Consider the following 19,900-nt stretch of genomic DNA (forward strand, 5'->3'; position numbering starts at 1 on the left):
CTGCAGAAAATCTGCATTGTCTGTGCTCGCAAACTAATCAATGCATTTAAATCTCGACTTCAGGTCTGCTGCAAGATATGCACAGCCTGTGACGGTAATGTTGCGGTTTTACTGAAGTTCCTTTCCACGCATAGACGTGGTTTTGCCGCAATTTGTCAAATTTTCAGAAAACACAGATTACTTTATTTTAGAAAATGTGTTGCAAAACTGCAACGTGACTGCAAGATGTGTACATGTGAACAAGAAGCTGCCGTGTATTTAAAGGGGTACTCTGGCTAAAATCTTTTTCTTTAAAATCAACTGAATCAAGAACATTAAAATCAAGAACGTTATATAGATTTGTAATTTACTTCTATTTAAAATTCTCCGGTCTTCCAGTACCAGGAAGTGGTGTATTCTTTCCAGTCTGACACAGTGCTCTCTGCTGCCACCTCTGTCCATGTCAGGAACTGTCCAGAGTAGGAGAGGTTTTCTATAGGGATTTGCTTCTGCTCTGGACAGTTCCTCACATGGACAGAGGTGGCAGCAGAGAGCACTGTGTCAGACTGGAAAGTATACACCACTTCCTGCAGGACATACAGCAGCTGAAAGTGAAATTAGTTAATTTTAAGAAAGAGATTTTCTGCCTACATGTCTAGACATAAATTTGCCATGTGTGAACAAACCCAAATATGTGAAAAGGTGTCGCTTTCCCACACAAGAATGAGCATGTTTCTACAATTCAGCAGAAGAGGTGAGTATACAATTTGCTGGAGATTTCCTAATTTTGGAAAATTCTATTTTTCTACTTTAAAAGCCACAGCGCCATTCTCTCCCCGAGCTGGTGAGCATGTCTGTGTTGTGCTCTGTACTCTGGGCTGCATGTAATGCTATCTCTCTGCCTGTCCCTGCCTGTCTGCTCCCACTGACGTCCAAGCCTTTGTAGGTGTGTCTCACCTGTGCCTCCCCTCCCCCACCCGTCTCTCTGATGTCCCTGACTGCTGCGGCTGTCTCACCTGCCTGCTCTGCTCTCCATTACAGGAAATACCTTTATTCCTGGTGGGACCACAGTGTCACATCCCATTGATAGCGGGGGCTTAGAAGCTGCGGTGGACCCTCCCCGACTAATGTCTGCGCTGCACAGGTAACACAAGAAATTGCATCTTACTTTTGCTCTTTGCTTCCCTCCCTGTCTCTCTACACAGTAACCTTTACCCTCCTGCTGCGTACAGCACTGTGTATACCGGTGGTCTCCAGACCAGAGCATGCTGGGAGCTGTAGTTTTACACCAGCTGGAGAGTTGCAGGTGGCGGACCCCCTTAATTTATGTAATAAAACATGACTAAAGTTCAAGGGCCTGCAAAGCCCTAAGGGGGGCGACGTCGTCTCTTAGAGTCTGATTAGACCCAGTGACTTCTGTGGCTGATCTGTAACTAAAGTGTAATGTTTAACTGGACTCTCAGAGTGGTCAGGACTAAGGAGGAGGGGGTCAGATTCCACCCGCAGACCTGGAACTCTCAGCCTGTCTCCTCCATAATGGGAATCTATTGATTAACCCCCTAATGCCCAGACTTCGTCGACCACTTATCAGGTGCGTGACTGTTACCTGGCCTTCCAGTCTGGCCGGAGATCCTGTGTGTCCCAGCAGGTGAGGCTGATGGTAACGTGGAGGGAGGAAACTTCATTGCTTTATCTTTACAAAAACTTCTTGTTCACGGCCGCCACCTAGGCCATAGTGATAAATCGTGCATGATTGCAGATTATTCACGCATGTGATGTGGCAGCCAGGACGTTACTGGGAGGGTGATACAAATACTCCGACACTGCTGAATTTATTCATTTATGATAGTCCGATTTGGGACGTGCAATCCCATAGAACAGGGGTAGGGAACCTTGGCTCTCCAGCTGTTGCAAAACTACAACCCCCATCATGCCTGGACAGCCAAAGCTTTACTGCATGCAATGCTACTCTATGACAGGGGTAGAGAACCTTGGCTCTCCAGGGGTAGGGAACCTCGGCTCTCCAGCTGTTGCAAAACTACAACCCCCATCATGCCTGGACTGTCCAGGCATGATGGGGGTTGTAGTTTTGCAACAGCCAGAGAGCCAAGGTTCTCTACCCCTGCCATAGAGTAGTATTATATGCGGTATACAGGTGAGTGTATATAATCACCGTGGATGCCTGGTATTAGATTGTGGTAGTAGAGCTTTGCAGCCCTAGAGACTATGGATCTGCAGTCTGTAATTTAATCTTCTGTGATCCGCAAAAAAACCCTTTTATTGCGTCTGTATTTGGAGGTGTACAAGATGGCTACCGGGAGAAGGGTTGCCAGGCAATCGATGCACGGATAGTATACGGATAATCAGTATGTTATCCGTATTTTCACGGACCCGTTGACTTCTATGTATGAGTCCAAGTTTTATCTTTTATTTTTGTGTCTTCCTGTGGATATATGGGGCATGAAAAAATGGTGTGTATTCCAGTGGGATCCAATGGTATTTTAGGATTACATGGCATTAATACAGTTTAATTTACCGTTTTTACCATATGGGTCATGAATAGTGTTGAGCGAATCTGTCAAAATACTCAGGTTCAGCAACGTTATCCGAACCTGAACACTTGATTCCCCGTGGCTGCAGAAGTTGGATGCCACCCTAGGGCTGCCAGGAAAACATGAATAGAGCCTGTGGCCTAGGGCTGTATCTATGTTTTTTACAGCCTCCTTAGGTTGGTATCCAACTTCTGCAACTGCGGGGAATCAATGTTGAGCGTTTGGGTCCGGATAACGTTGCTGAACCTGAATATTTTGACAGATTTGCTCAACACTAGTTATAATATAGGCCTATAAGGGTCCATTTACACAGAAAGATTATCTGCCAAAGATTTGAAGCCAAAGCTAGGAATGGATTTGAAAAGAGGAGAAATCTCAGTCTTTCCTTTATGACCTGATCTCTGTTTATAGTCTGTTTCTGGCTTTGGCTTCAAATCTTTGGCAGATAATCTGTCAGATAATCTTTCTGTGTAAATGGTCCCTAAGGCTACAGTTAGGGTCCTATTCCACGGGCCGAGCAGGGCCCGGTAACGATGTAAACGAGCGCCGATCTGCTTCTTACGGCCCGACAATCGTTTAGCGAGGGCTGCAGGGACATCGTTACCGATGTCCTTGCAGCCCTTGTTTAATACATTACCTGTCCAGGTGCAGGTCGTCTTCTCCCGGTCCCGTGCCGCAGCAGCTTTGGAGTGGCCTGTTTGAACTGACAGACCGCTCAGCCAATTGGCTGAGCGGTCTGTCAGTTCAGACAGGCCGCTCCGAAGCTGCTGCGGCGCGGGACCGAGATAAGGAGAAGACCTGCAGCCTGGACAGGTAATGTATGATGTTTTGAAATCGTCAGTTGCCCAATGCGCACCGCTATTCCACATAGCGATGTGCGGGTGGCGACCGAGGATTTTAGGTTTGAACCTAAATAAACGATCAGCCGATGACAAGATCATCAGCTGATCGTTCTCTCTATTCCACGGAGCGTTAATCGGCCGATTTAGCGATTATCACTCCGTGGAATAGGCCCCTTAGGGTTGGTTAATCGAATTTGTTCACTTTTGTTTAAATAAAGCTTATTGAAGTGATCACATGATTAGTTCCATGACCCTTGTATATAGTCTGATAGAAACATAAATGTTGCCCATAGCAACCAGTCAGATCACTGGGGTAAAATAAAGCTGGATCCTGACTGGTTGCTATAGGCGACAGCTGCACACTTCAATAAACTTTATTCATACAAAATCAGAAAACAACCAATTTTTTCCTGCCATGCGTGCCTGCTGAGTCAGAGGGGGTTTCCCACCACGTGTCTGGAGCGGGATGATTTCACGGCTCAGATATTTGGTCCTGTACCAATGAGGCCGGGGTGGCACAACAATTATACATACATATGTGTACGTGCCACACAGTCTGATATCCCCTCCTTTAATACCCGCCCTGCAGTTACTACTACTGTGGGCAGCATATTACGTCTATGCTATAATCTATCAAAAAACTGCAATGCTACCCCATGGAGGTAACACTCATGCTCTCCTTCCCACCTAACCTACAATATTATACATGTCTCTCTTAGAATGGTTTATTGTTGTTGCTATGATACGTTATATACTATACTGGAATTGTACTGTTTGTAGTGCATCTTATATCCCGTTCAACTAATGGTCCCGGCACAGCAGGAAACAGAGTTTCCTGTCTGCCAACTTGCAGGAAGAGTTGCCAGCGTCACCGCAGGCCTAGACAGAAGCTGGTGTAGTGTTGCTGAGCCCTGCGCCTCATCCCTGACAGAAGGAGACAGGTAGGAGCCCCTCATAGGGACTGTGTTGGTGCCAGTGGAGAGTGTGCGGTGTAACCACATGAGGTGTCTGAGTGGAGTAAGAGCCCTATTCCACCAGACGATTATAGTTTGCATAATCGTTAACGATTACCGAACTCAAACAACCGCTATTGCGAAAGACCTGAAAACGTTCACTCATTTCCATGGAACGATAATCGTTACTTATGATCGTATTTGCGATCGTTTTTTATTCGCTATTGCGTTCGTATCTATTGCAAACGACCGAACAGTGTGTTATTCAATGCGAACGATTTGCGAACGAGCAACGATAAAAATAGGTCCAGGTCTTATAAAGCGATCAACGATTTCTCGCTCGGTCGTTAATCGTTAACTGCATTTCAACCGAACGATTATCGTTTAGATGCGAACGATTTAACGATAATCTGAACGATAATCGTCCGGTGGAATAGGGCCCTAAGCCTGAATGCAGCCATTGAAGAGCGTGCTGGCCGGATGAAGGATCGCCACCATGAGTGCAAGCTAGAGAAACGATGGTGCCAGTGTGGGGGTGCACAGCAAAGCTTCAGTGCCATCGCTAACTATAGAGTAGACCAGTGAATATCAGAGAGACTTGGCACCATTGTTGGTTGTGCAGGCTGTAAAGATGCCAGGAAGGGTGGCCCAGGGAGCAGCAGGTAGTGAGGACGGGCCATCCTGAGGCCTACCAAGAGGCCTGCACGTCCAGCAGAGAGGGTAGGCTGGTGGAAGCTGGAAGGACTGTGACAAGACCAAGGACGATTAGCCAAGCGAGTAGGAATAATCCCTCCTGCTGCATACAGTGAAGGATTAAGTATTGCACCGTGTTTTTTTTAAGATGAAGCTCATCTGTGAGAAGTCGCCGTTACAAGGTACACCTGATTGCTTCTTAAAGAGACAGTTTTATAAAGGACTTGGTCTCAAAGTGTGCTGTCCACCCTGAGGTCTGGAAGTGTAGATTGTTGGATAACATACAGGCCAGATAGTTGCACCAGGGGATGCTTAGGCAATCCATGAAGAAACAGGGCAGATCTATACTAAGTGACCGGCACAATTTCATATCAGTTGGGACTATGGCAGGGACTGGCCTCCCAGAGGCTCAAAATACTGCTGCAGAATGGGTGACTACTGACAGTCACACTGGGTGCAGCTGTGGAGGAACATCTCTAGAAAATTGTTTGTGCCGCTAAGTTTGAATTGCAACCATCAAGTCTGATGTACCATTTGCTGTGTTTTTGTAGCCATCCGGTGTGTTTTTGTAGCCATCAGGTGCGTTGTGCCTGAAATGTAAAGTAATAATTATACTCTTGGCACTTGGCAGTCCTGGGCCGGTGAGTGCAGCTCTTCATACATGAAAACATTCAGAGAATACAGGAGCAGGGTGTGAGCTCCTCGCCTGGGAGGAGTTTGGCTAATTTTATCTTACCGATACTCCCTGATACCACAGTGCGGCTAAACCGGGCTGCTCTGGGGCTTCAAGGGTTAACAGAAAATTCTTGGTGCCGTTGCCTTGTTGCTTCTCTGGAGACTTCCAAGCCGCGGTATGCTTACTGTCATGTGAAATAAGTGTCAGTAAATGGGAGAAAATGATTCAGCAAGTTTAATGCAACAACGAGACTCGCCATGCGCTGTGAGCTGTGGGTACACATGCAGTAGTGAGGGTGACATGGTGGGCTTTCTGGATATGAAGACAATTTCTGCATTGTTCTAATATATTTAAGTTGTAGCTATCCATCGAGCCCCACTAATCCAATATATGTTAGAACAACGTTATTCCCTGCTACTTCTGGCTAAACCAAAGGTCTGACACAGAGGATCATCCCTGATCTTCAGCTGATCTCTTGTTGGATTTTTAAAGGGAATGTGTCACCTAAATTTTCTTTTACTGATTAGAGTCTGATACTAAAACTTGTTGTTGTGTTTTTTTTTTTTTTTTGTTTTTTTTAATTTAAATCTAAAACTTTATTTCACTTTTTGTACATGGATACGGGGGCTGTCAACTTGCCTTGACTGTTCTTAACAGCATTTAAGGACATGCTTTACAGCAAGCCTCATGGACATAGAAGACAATAAACAGACTGTCCACTTTAGATGAATGTGAGCACGCTCTGTGACCTTTGAAAAGGTCATTCCACAGGGAGCTGCTATTGTCTCCTCTATCTACTGGTGTCACATGACGCTGCAATGCTGTACAGATCACTTAACAGCAGCCTCCTCTTATCACCACAGAACAGAAAGTCTCAGCTTAGTTTTACCCCTGGTATTAAGAAAAAACAGCAAGACCTCAGGATTATTATATGCTCCCTTGGCTGATAATTGACCTGTGTAAATGTTACAGCGATCAGCTGAGGTAAACACCCGATTCTTGTCTGACTGTATCTTTTGAACTGCAGCAAAATTTATCGATATTGGCCGCACATCTCCTTGTGCAAAAAGATGTGCAGCCGATAGCAAAGGAAAACTGACAGCACGGATATTCATATTTCCAGATCAGCCAAGCAGTGCATACTTACCTAGTGCACTGCTTTGTGATCCGGCATCCTGCTCCCAGGCTTTTCCGGCCTGCTGTCTGGCTGCTGCCTCCTTCAGAATGGTTGACTGGAGGAGATTGGGGCGGCCTGAAGGCACAGCAGCAGCCGAAGAGCTGGATGCTCTATCACACAGTAGAGCTGATGGTAAGTATGCAATGCTTGTGTGATCTGGAAACTGACAGATATGTGCATATCAGTGCTGTCAGTTTCCATGGCTGCACAAGCGATAGAAGGATCTTTTGTGCGACCTGACCACTCAAGTACTTGTGCTGTGTAAAGGCACTGCATTTTTTTTGCTTGTTTTTATTTTATTGAGCTTTTTTTGTAGTGGGCATGAGCTTTGTGCCCATTTGTCTGTCTTCAGTAGAGATCCGTTCTGCACCGTGCGACTGCAGTGTACAAATAGACTTTCTATTGACTTCCACTGTCAATCCTGACACGGCACACGCCACTGTTGGTGCAGGGCTGAGCTGTGCTAAGACAGACAAACAAGCACAGTGCAAGGTTGAACACTATTTTCCATCTCATTTTAGGAATCTCATGGTTCTCTCAGCACAAAGCGTACAATACACTCCAAAAAACTAAGTGTGACTATAGACTGAAGGCTCTAGTATACAAAACAATTGTCGGCCGTTATGGACGATAATCTACCTGTGTAATAGAAGACAACGATCAGCCGACATGAACAATGTCATTTGACCGCTGCAGCCGTTTGTCTTTCAACATGTTGAATATATGACTAATATAGCAGCAATCTGCTGCCGTCACTCTGCGGAGTAGAAGCGGCGGCAGCAGACCGCTGCTATCTGCTATGGGCTGCCTGGATGATCTAGCGATCACCCGTGCAGCTCCCCGCAGCCTCCCCTGCACTTACCCGCTCACGGCAGCTTCTATGATGCAGCTCCTTTGATTCTAACGGAGCCGCGTCATAGAGGGGAGGGAATTCCCTCCCACTGGGGGCGGGCCGGCTTACCTCCAGTGCTTGAGCAGCGGCCGGTAACCATGGAAAGAACGGCGATGTACAGGTGAACCGGGCCGCAGTTCGAAAAATGGACCGCAGCACCAGCTTCCTCGTGACGGCGCCATTCTATCCCTGTGTCAGGTTAAAGAGGACGTACCTGGTGGTGCATCCTCTTTAATAGACTCTGTAGTAAAGTGCTGATCTACAAGATCAGCGCCTATTTACTGCACACACGGGGTCATTTAAGAGGGCTCTTAAGGTGGCAATACACCTTCAATAACTGTGGGTCCTCCCTAAACACATGATTGTTCAGCACGGCCAAAGCCACATAGCCATACAGCCCTGGTGGTGGCTTATCACCAAAGGGGTCAGACAGTGAAATTGCATAACCCCTGACCTCTATCTCCACCACCATCATCAGTCGATGGAGTCTCAGGAGACCCCCATACACCGCCATGGACTATTGTGGTTCTCCTGACCTCCTGAACAACAGTAACTTTTTGAATCTGTGTACATTTTATTCTTAGTTTCTTTTTCATAACTACTTTTCCATTTATCTTACAGATGGAGTAACAATGGAAAACACTTTAGGAGATGATCAAGGCCCGGAACAAGAAGCTGTTGGCTCACAGAAGTCTGTGACATCTACATGCGGAGGAACAAAACAGACAGACAGCAGAGACCTCAGTTATGCGACAACTATGGAATTGGACTCTGATTTACTGGATAATTTGCAGCCACTTAACATGGAAATGCTGACTAATGAAATTGTAAATCCTGGGACGCAAGCCAGTGTAACTCCCTGCCATAAAGAATCGAGTCAAGGATCACATGACACGTCACCGTCCAACGATGACCCACATGGAATATGTAATGCCATCTTACTAGGTGAACTGGAGTCATCTCATGCTGTGGAAGAGATGGCTACAGGGGAGAGACATGTACACAGTGAAACAAGACCTCTTAAAGAGGAAAACGAGACACCCTTTAAAGAGATTGAAACATCTAGTGATGAAACGGATGACTGGGAGACCGCCAGTGAGGAAAGTGTTAAACTTAATCCTGAAGCTCATGGACTACAAAGGGACAGAGAGGACACTGGGTCATATGGTCAAGAGAAACACAATGAGGATACTGAGTCTCCTGATACAAAAACTGTGAGTGAGGATGGTCAGAAAACAGTCAGTGAGGATACAAGGCATCAAACCCATGAGACAGTGAGTGAGGACAATGGACCACATGGTAAAACAGCACAAGATGAGGAGGCTGAGCCTCGTGGTCTTGAGACGTTAAGTGAGGACACTGAGCATCATAGTCACGAGAAAGTGAGTGAGGACACTGAGCATCATAGTCACAAAAAAGTGAGTGAGGACACTGAGCATCATAGTCACAAAAAAGTGAGTGAGGACACTGAGCATCATAGTCACAAAAAAGTGAGTGAGGACACTGAGCATCATAGTCACGAGAAAGTGAGTGAGGACACTGAGCATCATGGTCACGAGAAAGTGAGTGAGGACACTGAGCATCATAGTCACAAGAAAGTGAGTGAGGACACTGAGCATCATGATCACGAGAAAGTGAGTGAGGACACGGAGCATCATGATCACGAGAAAGTGAGTGAGGACACGGAGCATCATGATCACGAGAAAGTGAGTGAGGACACTGAGCATCATGATCACGAGAAAGTGAGTGAGGACACTGAGCATCATGGTCACGAGAAAGTCAGTGAGGACACTGAGCATCATGGTCACGCGAAAGTCAGTGAGGACACTGAGCATCATGGTCACGCGAAAGTCAGTGAGGACACTGAGCATCATGATCATGAGAAAGTGAGTGAGGACACTGAGCATCATGATCACGCGAAAGTGAGTGAGGACACTGAGCTGCATGGTCACAGGAAAGTGAGCGCGCATTTTGGTCATGAGGCAGTCGGCGAGGACAGTGAGCTATCTAGTCATGAGACAGTCAGTGAAGACGCTGGGGTGTATGATCAAGAAAGAATGAGTGAAGATACTGGACATCATAGTCAGGAGATGTACAGTGAGGAGGCTGGGCCTCATCGATGTGAGACAGTTACTTTGAATGCTGAGCCTCCTGGACATGAGTTGGCGAAAGAGGCCACTAAGCTTCATGATGATGAGACAGTCAGTGAGGATGCTGGGCATCAGTGTCATGACTTAGTTGGTGAAGAAGCTCATGATCATAATACAGTCAATGAGGAGTCTGAACCTCATAGTCATGGGACAATCAGGGAGGAGGTTGAGCCTAATGGTCTTGGGACAGTTTGTAAGGAGATTGAGCCACAGGGACTAGAGACAGTCAGTGAGGAAGCTGGGCCTCATGGACATGAGACATTGGAGGCCAGTCCTCACAGTCAGGAGATAGTAAATTATGTAATTGAGCGCCATGGTCTGGAACCAGTCACTAAGGAAACTTTGCCTTTTGATTTAGAGATGTCCAGGAGAGCGGCAGAGCCTCTTAGTCATGGAAACATGGGAACAGATAACAGGGAAGCAACACTTCATAGTCAGGACACATCTCATGATGTTACTCAGTCTTATGATCAGGAAACTTGTGGTCCTGAAAAGGTAAATGAGGAGGCTGGGCCTCATGATCAGGAGTTGGATAGTGAAGACACTGGGTCTTGTGGCGCGGAAAAAACAGAAACGATTGGTGGCTTGGACAGGAGTCATATAGAGGAGACAGTCAGAGAATCGGTGAGGCCTTTGAGCGATGGGGTGGTTAGTGATATAACTAGACCTCATAGTAGTAATGCAGATATAGAGATACAGGACTATGAGGAAGTCAGTGGGATGAAGAGTGAGGAGTGTGATAAAGACCAGGCACTGAATGATGTTATAGTAACCGTGAATAAAGCAACCACAGATGAAGAGCATAAAAAGAACTTAAGTACAGAGAGGAAAGATGAAAATTATATGCTCAATAGTATAGAAATACCACAGTCCTCTGGAGATGAGCTCAAGACTGTCTCTAACTATGATGAAGATGTTGGTGAAGGAACACATGTTGGCCACCCTGAGACAGATGCAGTCCATCTCAGAACAGACTATAAAGAGACCTCTAAGTCTGTACAGGAGACATCTGATTTTGAGTATACAAAGGTTGACAACATGAATGCCAGCATGGGTGAGATTTTTGAAAGGATTTCTGAAGTCCAAATAGCTGAATCATCCATAGAAGAAAAGGAAGAAAAACAAACTCCGTTGAGATCAAATCAAAATTGTGAACTTCTTGCATCCTCTAAAGCTTCAAGAACCTTAGATGAAAGTGCCACAGAAGAGCTTGACAACCATAATCCCAAGCAGAAATGGGATTTGGCAGAAGCCTCCAATGAACACAAGTTAAGTGGGGTTATAGAGATTGCCTATCTAGAATGTGAGAGACTGGAAGAGAAGCCACATAGCATTAAGACTCTCGTAGGGACTGGTGAAGGGATTTCTGAAGATCTTCCAGATTCACTAAACCAAGAATCCGTACTTAAGTTCCAATATAATACTCCAGTTACTACAGATGAAAGATCCTATATGGGTTGTACAATGGATATAGACTCTCAAGATGTTAGTGGTTCACTACTGATGGAAAAAAAGGGTCAGGGAGACCATTCAAAGCCTATGAGTGATTCTGAAACCAAATCTATAGAACCTGAGTACAAAAGAACTTCAGATACCCAAAATGAACCTTATAATAACCTAGGATTTGGGTACTATGCAGAACCAGAGGTCAAAGTTGTGTCTTCGGATGATCAAGACATCGGTGAACCATATTTGCAGTTATCTGGATCATTTACAGAACAAAGTACTAACTCAACTAAGGTTGACTTAAGCGCCTGTTTACAAAATAAGATGTTAGGTCATCCAGAACCACCCCAGCAAGGGATTGCAACTGTGGATATGTTGGACCTTCACAGTAGCCCAGTTGATCAAAGCTCTCCAGAAATTTGTCGAGATGAGCCTGACCATTATAAACTTAATTTTTTTCCCATGACATTGCAAGAGGTTACATTTGTGCCTGAAGTTGAAGCCGAACTTGGTTCAAAAATCATAGCTCCTGATTTATTACCAGAAAGTATAGACACAGAATTGGCACCAAGAGAAGAAGCCACACAATTGCCTCTACAAGAGTCTATAAAGGAGGCTGTCCACCAAGAAAGTATTTTGGGTGATATTCATCCTGTGTTTGGTGTTAGCCAAGATGCAATAACTCCTGATTCAGAAACTGCAAAAACGTCAGCTACAGATGTGGAAAATATCAAATTGGTGAGGAGGCAGAGGAGTAATACAGATCCCTTATTGATTCATGACCAAGATGAAAAGCTACAGGACATCTCCAATACAGAAGGTTCTTCTAGGAGTAGATTAAGAAGTATAACTCCTCCTTTTGACAGATTTACCTCTTCTTACACCTCTTCTGTACCCCAAACTCTGGAGCAAACCACATCCTCCGTCTTTTATCCAGTGCCGAATGAAAACAAAAATTCTCATTGTGAAAAGGACACAACATCTGGACAGGAGCATACATTTTACCCTACACAAATATTTAACCCCATGCTTCTGCTAGGCCACTCAATAGAAGAATCTGGGTTCTACCAGGAAGAGTCTTTCAGACAAGACCACACGGAGAACACAAGTCAAGGACAGTCACCACCTATGGATAATCAGGTCCGTCTACGCACCCAAAACCCTGAAAGAGTTGTTAAAGAATCAAGCACTTCCCGTAAATCTGAGGAAAACTATAATTTCAAACCATTGTCAACTCCTTTGGTTTCCCCCTTGTGGCTGCCACCTCAACCAACGCGTTACACAGGAAGCTCTAATAGGGTAAATGAAGTCAGATCTATGATACCATCAGAGAATCCTCTGGTGAGACGAGCCACCATAAGGCACAAAAAGAGCAATGTTGGGGCTAAACCAACCACTAACAGGTTCAGTAACACAAGTCTACCTGCTATTCCTCAGAAAGATTACCCAACGGCACCACGGACATGTAACTTTCCTAGGGTCCAACCAATGAATGTCAACAGTATCCAAATTTCATCCAAAAATAGATCTTTAGCTCGCCAACAAAAGATTCCAGAAGAGATGGGTAAATCGAAACCTTTACCTTCTGTGGAAACAGTAAGAGGTGAGTAGCAGGGGTATACTATCGTAATCATTTCTTAAGCACTTTGTATACTGTAAATTATAAAGATTGAGGTCTTAATGGCAACCCCAGGATGAAGAGCGGTGGTTCTGTGCCTCGCGCACATGACCATGTAAAGAATATGGTACCATATGATGCTATAGAGTGTACCACACAGGTTTTGTACAGTCAATAATTTTTTTTGTATAGTGTTCTGCACTGCACCCTATTTGTTCTGTATGACTGGCCATGGTGGCATCAATAGATGTATGGAAACCACAATAGGAACCATATTATTCATTGGCGCCACATGATACTGGTAGGCATCTGCATTCTTATATGCATCAGGCCATTTGATTTACCCATGTAGCCAGTTTTGGATAGTTTAGCCAATGGTTGTTGGCAGGGGCGTAGCTAAAGGCTGATGGGCCCTGGTGCAAAATTTTAGCTTGGGGCCCCCCCATCTCCCCCCGATCAGGCAAAGTCCTATCTAACGTTATATCCAATTACTCTAATGTGCCACCATGTTCTAATGCCCTGTCACTGCCTCCACCTCATGTACTGCACTACTGCCCCCTATAATTAATGGACTGTACTGTGTCATTGTCTAATCATTGTATTCCAATCTTTGACTCTACAGCTGAAAAACTACAACTCTCATCATGAACTGCCAGTTGGAAACGATGGGGGTTGTAGTGCTGCAACCTGAAGAGCCACATGCTGCAAAACTACAACTCCCATTATAAACTGTCAGCAGGGCATGATGAAGTTTGAACTTCTGCAACCTGGAGAAGTCACCTGATATCACCTGCAGTCCTATGTAACACCACAGATAACAGTGATATCCCTCTGAGTACAGATAATGTAGTAGTCATCTGCAGTCCTATGTAACACCACAGATAACGCAGTGATATCTCTGAGTACAGATAATGTAGTAGATGTCCCCTGCAGTCCTATGTAACACCACAGATAACACAGTGATATCTCTGAGTACAGATAATGTAGATGCAGCACAAGCTGGAGCTCAACGCGGTAAAGATACGGCCATAGGACATAGCTTGGGCCACCAAGGCAGATGTCTGGAGGAGGGGGCGCTGGTACTTGCTGTCATCTGATTAGGTAAGAGGCCCAATCAGATGACAGCATGTGCCAGCGGGCGCAGCGGGACAGATTAGCGCAGTGCTTCCCAACCTTTTCCACCTCGGGGAACCTCTACTAAATAATGTTCTACAAAATAAGAAAACCGTCATACAGTGACTCACCGGTGATGTCTTCTTTGATCTGAGGCGTCACTTTCCCTTTTCCTCTCCATCCGGCCCAGACCTCCATGATGATTCCTTCCAGATACGTTTCATCCCCTTAGAACCTGCGAGACAAGCAATTTAGGCTCCGCACATTTCTAGCAACTTCCTTCCCTTCCTCCCCCCTGTCGGCTCCCATAGTAACTGCCCTGTTTGGTGTAATGTGCAGTAAAGTGAGTAGGAATGTGGGATGCCCCCTGTATGTAGGATTCCCTGCTGTGCCCGCATGAGCTAATAATGCCCCCAGAGGTGCCCCCATACAATAATAATGCCCCCAGAGGTGCCCCCATATACTAATAATGCCCCCAGAGGTGCCCACATGAGCTAATAGTGCCCCCAAGAACTAATAATGCCCCCAGAGGTTCCCCCATCAACTAATAATGCCCCCAGAGGTGCCCCCATATACTAATAATGCCCCCAGAGGTGCCCCCATGAACTAATAATGCCCCTAGAGGTTCCCCCATCAACTAATAATGCCCCCAGAGGTGCCCCCATATACTAATAATGCCCCCAGAGGTGCCCCCATCAACTAATAATGCCCCCAGAGGTGCCCCCATGAACTAATAATGCCCCCAGAGGTGCCCCCATGAGCTAATAGTGCCCCCAGAGGTGCCCCCATATACTAATAATGCCCCCAGAGGTGCCCACATCAACTAATCATGCCCCCAGAGGTGCCCCATGAACTAATAATGCCCCCAGAGGTGCCCCCATATACTAATAATGCCCCCAGAGGTGCCCCCATGAGCTAATAATGCCCCCAGAGTTGCCCCCATCAACTAATGATGCCCCCAGAGGTGCCCCCATGAGCTAATGATGCCCCCAGAGGTGCCCCCATGAGCTAATGATGCCCCCAGAGGTGCCCCCATACACTAATAATGCCCCCAGAGGTGCCCCCATACAATAATAATGCCCCCAGAGGTGCCCCCAAGAACTAATAATGCCCTCAGAGGTGCCCCCATATACTAATAATGCCCCCAGAGGTGCCCCTAAAAAAACAAACATCCTACTCACCTAATCGGCGCTGTGTGGCTGCAGGCAGCAGCTCTCCTCCTCCTCTTCGGGCTCCATCTTGCGAGCCGCAGGGACGGGACTTCCGGCAGGCGTGATGACGTCACATGATCACGCCTGCCGGAGAGGTCACGGCCCGGCCTCCCATAGGCTGCGTGTATGAAGTGCCGGCAGCCTATGGGAGAGAATACAGGAGGAGGACGCTGACAGGTCCTTCTCCTGTATTCTGATCGCTTTGATGCTCCGCCCGCTCAATGTGCTCACTGTGCGGGCGGAACATCAAAGCGATCTGTGCATCCTGAGAAGCTGCGCGGCCGCAGCTTCTCTGGATGCTCAAAAACAAGTGGCAAGGGGGGCCGTGCGGGCCCCCCTAGCGTAGGGGCCCGGTCGCCATGGCGACCCCTATAGCTACGCCACTGGTTGTTGGGAAAATAATGTATGCTTTAAAGGGGTACTCCAGCGAAAATATTTTTCTTTGAAATCAACTGGTTTCAGAAAGTTATATAGATTTGTAATTTGCTTCTATTTAAAAATCTCAGGTCTTCCCATACTTATCAGCTGCTGTATGTCTTGCAGGAAATGTTGTTTTCTTTCCAGTCTGACACAGTGCTCTCTGTTGCCACCCCTGTCCATGTCAGGAACTGTCCAGAGCAGCACCAAATGCTCATTGGAAACTTCTCCTGCTCTGGACAGTTCCTGACATGGACAGAGATGGCAGCAGAGAGCACATATGTGGGAGGAAAGCATCCTTTTGTTCTTGAGGAGATAATCTACCACCAATTGAGTCTGGCAACATTTTAATCTCCACCATTCCACCCCCTTCCATTTTACACACACAAACACACAGTCAATCCAATAGTTCATGCTGATAACCATACACATAAAAGGTAGCTATCTTAAAGGGGTACTCCCGCCATATAAAATTTGTCATATTATGGCCTTTGCCCTTGTGGTCTTCCTGCAGCTTCTTAGGGTCCCCCTTCTAAACACTCCCTCCCCTGCTTTTGAGATGGACCTGTCATGGTAGCGACAGGGGACAGCCGCCTTGAGCCCTACGGGGCAGTCAGACCTTAGAGGGAAGCCTTGATTTATCTTTGAGAAACACTGTGGATCATTTGAAGCCTGCAGATTTCAGGTATACAAACTAGAATCTAGTGTCTCTCTTGCATATAGCACAGGCTAAGGGGCCTATTCCACGGAGCGATAATCGGCCGAATCGGCCTGATTCGGCCAATTATCGCTCCGTGGAATAGAGAAAACGATCAGCCGATGATCGTGCCATCGGCTGATCGTTCATTTAGGTTTAAACCTAAAATCATCGGTCGCCACCCGCGCATCGCTATGTGGAATAGGGGGCGCGGCGGGCGACCGACAATTTCACAAACATCATACATTACCTGTCCAGGCTGCAGGTCTTCTCCTTCTCTCCCGGTCCTGCGCGGCAGCATCAGCTTCGAAGTGGCCTGTCTGAGCTGACAGAGTGCTCAGCCAATCACTGGGTATGACCGCCGCGGCCAGTGATTGGCTGAGCGTTCTGTCTGTTCAGTCAGGCCGCTCCAAAGCTGATGCTGCTGCGCAGGACCGGGAGAAGGAGAAGACCTGCGCCTGGACAGGTAATGTATGAAACAAGGGCTGCAAGGACATCGGTAACAATGTCCCTGCAGCCCTCGCTCTCGTTTGTCAGGCCGTGGAATAGGCCCAGTAAACGAGCGGCGATCTAGTAGATCGGCGCTCGTTTACTTTGTTGATTGGGCCCTGCTCGGCCCGTGGAATAGGACCTTAAGCCCCGCCTCACTACCTGTAACCTGTCCTGATCTAGCTGTTACTAGAGACAGAATTCTTCTAACAATAGGTAGTGGACAGCAGTTTGCACAGAAATGACACACGTAATGACCTAAGACTTCAGAGCTGTCTTTTTTTTCTGGGGTAAGGAGTAGTTTTGTTAAATTAAAAGGCTATTACCATCTCAACTAAGAGTATGTTCCCACTACGGTATAGGCGCAGAGAGTTCAAGCGGATTCTGCCACGTGGCCTCCGCTTCAAGTTCCGCCCATCCCACGGACTCAAGTATATTTGTCGGCGAATTAAGTCTGTGGGACAGACGGAACGTCAAGCAGAGGCTGTGCGGAAGAAACCGCTTGAAGTCTCCGTGCCTATTCCGTAGCGGGAACATACCCAAACATAGTTAAACTTGTAGGACTCGTCAAGATAAATATTTTTGCAAATACATTAATTTAGCAAACTTGCCTCTTTCCCCTGATATGCTCTTTTCCCTGCCATTGTTGACAGCTCGCTACCTAGGTAACAGACCTCACTCTGCTCTAAAAGCAGTGGTCTGCCAGTCAAACCAGTTTTCAGATACAGAATGGTGATGGGTAACCTTGACAACGAGCTGTCAACAGTGGGATAGAGAGAGCAGCGTATCAGGAGAAGGAGGCAAGCTTGCAAAATGAATGTATTTAGGAGACTATTAACTTGACGGGTCCTACAAGTATAGCTATATCAGTTGAGATGGGAGTACCCCTTTAAGCGATTGACAAATATGTAAGAGGGAAATTCCACTGATGAGATCCAAATTTAGTGAATCCCCCCCCCCCCCCCCTCACAAATTATTGGCAGCCAAGAGACCATTTAAAGGGACACTGTCAGCTGTAATTCATGTTTCTAACTGCGGACACTGTTAGATAGCTCTTAGGTCAAGGAGACACCTGGTACATTTTCATATATCCAGCTGTGCTTCCAGAATGTAAAATAAATTCTTTTTTTCTCTGGTATTCTCAGCTGCTCTCTCCCCCCTCCCTGCTTGATTGACACCTGGAAGCTGAGTCCCAACAGGGTCAGGGATGGTAGGGGGAGAGAGGAGGTCTTAGGGTGTTATTAAACGGGCCAATGGGGGCCCAATAATAACTGTAAACGAGCGCCGATCTGCTAGATCTGCCGATCTGCATATTACACGGCCCAATAATCGTTTAACAAGGGCTGCAGGCAGAGCCGTTTTAATACATTGGTGGGCCCAGTGCACAGCCCTCAAGAGTGGGCCCCCCTTCCCTTTCGGCACATTGTATAATGTACTGAATTTGCCCCCACACTGTATCAAGAGCCCCAATACATACAGTAGTTACCTTATAACACTATTTCCACCATACAGTGATAACATATTACATAAAAACTGCACTGAACAAAACAGAAAGATATCGCCAATGATACCATTACATAATACCGCCACACCATGACCCCTAACACTACAACCCTATAACAGAGTGCAGTTACATCCAGTGACTCACCGGGGGCGTCTTCTCCGATCAGAGTCTGTCACCTTTTCTTTTTCTCTCCATCCAGCCTGGGCCACCTTGAAGTCTTCTCCTGGCTGTGAATCTTCTCTCCAGAATCTGCCAGACAAATATTTTAGGCTCCAACACATACAGTAGTTAGGTCCCTTGTACCCCTATACAGTAGTTACACCCCTCTGTACCCCTACATAGTTACACCCCTCTGTGCCTCCATAGTTTTAAGGTGTCCCTGTAGTATATAGCCCCTCATGTGCTCCTCCAGTTATATACAGCCCTCCTGTGCGCTCCCCCATTAGTATATAGCCCCCCTGTGCACTCTCCCCAGTAGTATATAGCCCCCCCTGTGCTCTCCCACAATAGTATATAGCTCCCCTGTGCTCTCCCACAATAGTATATAGCCCCCCTGTGCGCTCCCCCAATAGTATATAGCCCCCTGTGCTCCCCCCCAATAGTATATAGCCCCCTGTGCTCTCCCCAATAGTAGATAGCCCCCCTGTGCTCTCCATAATATATAGCCCCCCTGTGCTCTCCCCATAGTATATAGACCCCTGTGCTCTCCCACAATAGTATATAGCCCCCCTGTGCTCTCCCACAATAGTATATAGCCCCCCTGTGCTCTCCAATAGTATATAGACCCCTATGCTCTCCCACAATAGTATATAGCCCCCCTGTGCTCTCCCCCAATAGTATATAGCCCCCCTGTGCTCCCCCCAATAGTATATAGCCCCCTGTGCTCTCCCCAATAGTATATAGCCCCCACTGTGCTCTCCATAATATATAGCCCCCCTGTGCTCTCCCCCATAGTATATAGACCCCTGTGCTCCTCAATAGTATATAGCTCCCTGTGCTCCCCAATAGTATATAGCCCCCTGTGCTCCCCAATAGTATATAGCTCCCCAGTGCTCCCCCATAGTATATAGCCCCCTGTGCTCCCCCATAGTATATAGCCCCCTGTGCTCCCCAGTAGTATATAGCCCCCTGTGCTCCCCAGTAGTATATAGCTCCCCTGTGCTCCCCAGTAGTATATAGCTCCCCTGTGCTCCCCAGTAGTATATAGCTCCCCTGTGCTCCCCAGTAGTATATAGCTTCCCTGTGCTCCCCATAGTATATAGACCCCTGTGCTCCCCAGTAGTATATAGACCCCTGTGCTCCCCAGTAGTATATAGTCCCCTGTGCTCCCCCATAGTATATAGCTCCCCTGTGCTCCCCCATAGTATATAGCTCCCCTGTGCTCCCCCATAGTATATAGCTCCCCTGTGCTCCCCCATAGTATATAGCTCCCTGTGCTCCCCAGTAGTATATAGCCCCCTGTGCTCCCCAGTAGTATATAGCTCCCTGTGC

General features: G+C 46.8%; 1 protein-coding gene across 1 annotated transcript in view; it reads left to right on the top strand.

Moving 5' to 3' along the window:
* Positions 1–964: 964 nt before the first annotated feature.
* LOC138799060 (uncharacterized) overlaps positions 965–19,900 on the top strand; it is a 45,486-nt gene continuing 26,550 nt past the window's right edge. The window contains exons 1-2 of the mRNA XM_069979815.1: positions 965–1,123; positions 8,386–12,963. Of these exons, the coding sequence (XP_069835916.1) occupies positions 8,397–12,963 (4,567 nt within the window). The 5' untranslated portion in view covers positions 965–1,123; positions 8,386–8,396. The remainder of the gene's footprint in view (positions 1,124–8,385; positions 12,964–19,900) is intronic.

Source organism: Dendropsophus ebraccatus, chromosome 8 (assembly GCF_027789765.1).
Source record: "Dendropsophus ebraccatus isolate aDenEbr1 chromosome 8, aDenEbr1.pat, whole genome shotgun sequence".
In the NCBI taxonomy this organism is placed as follows: Eukaryota; Metazoa; Chordata; class Amphibia; order Anura; family Hylidae; genus Dendropsophus; species Dendropsophus ebraccatus.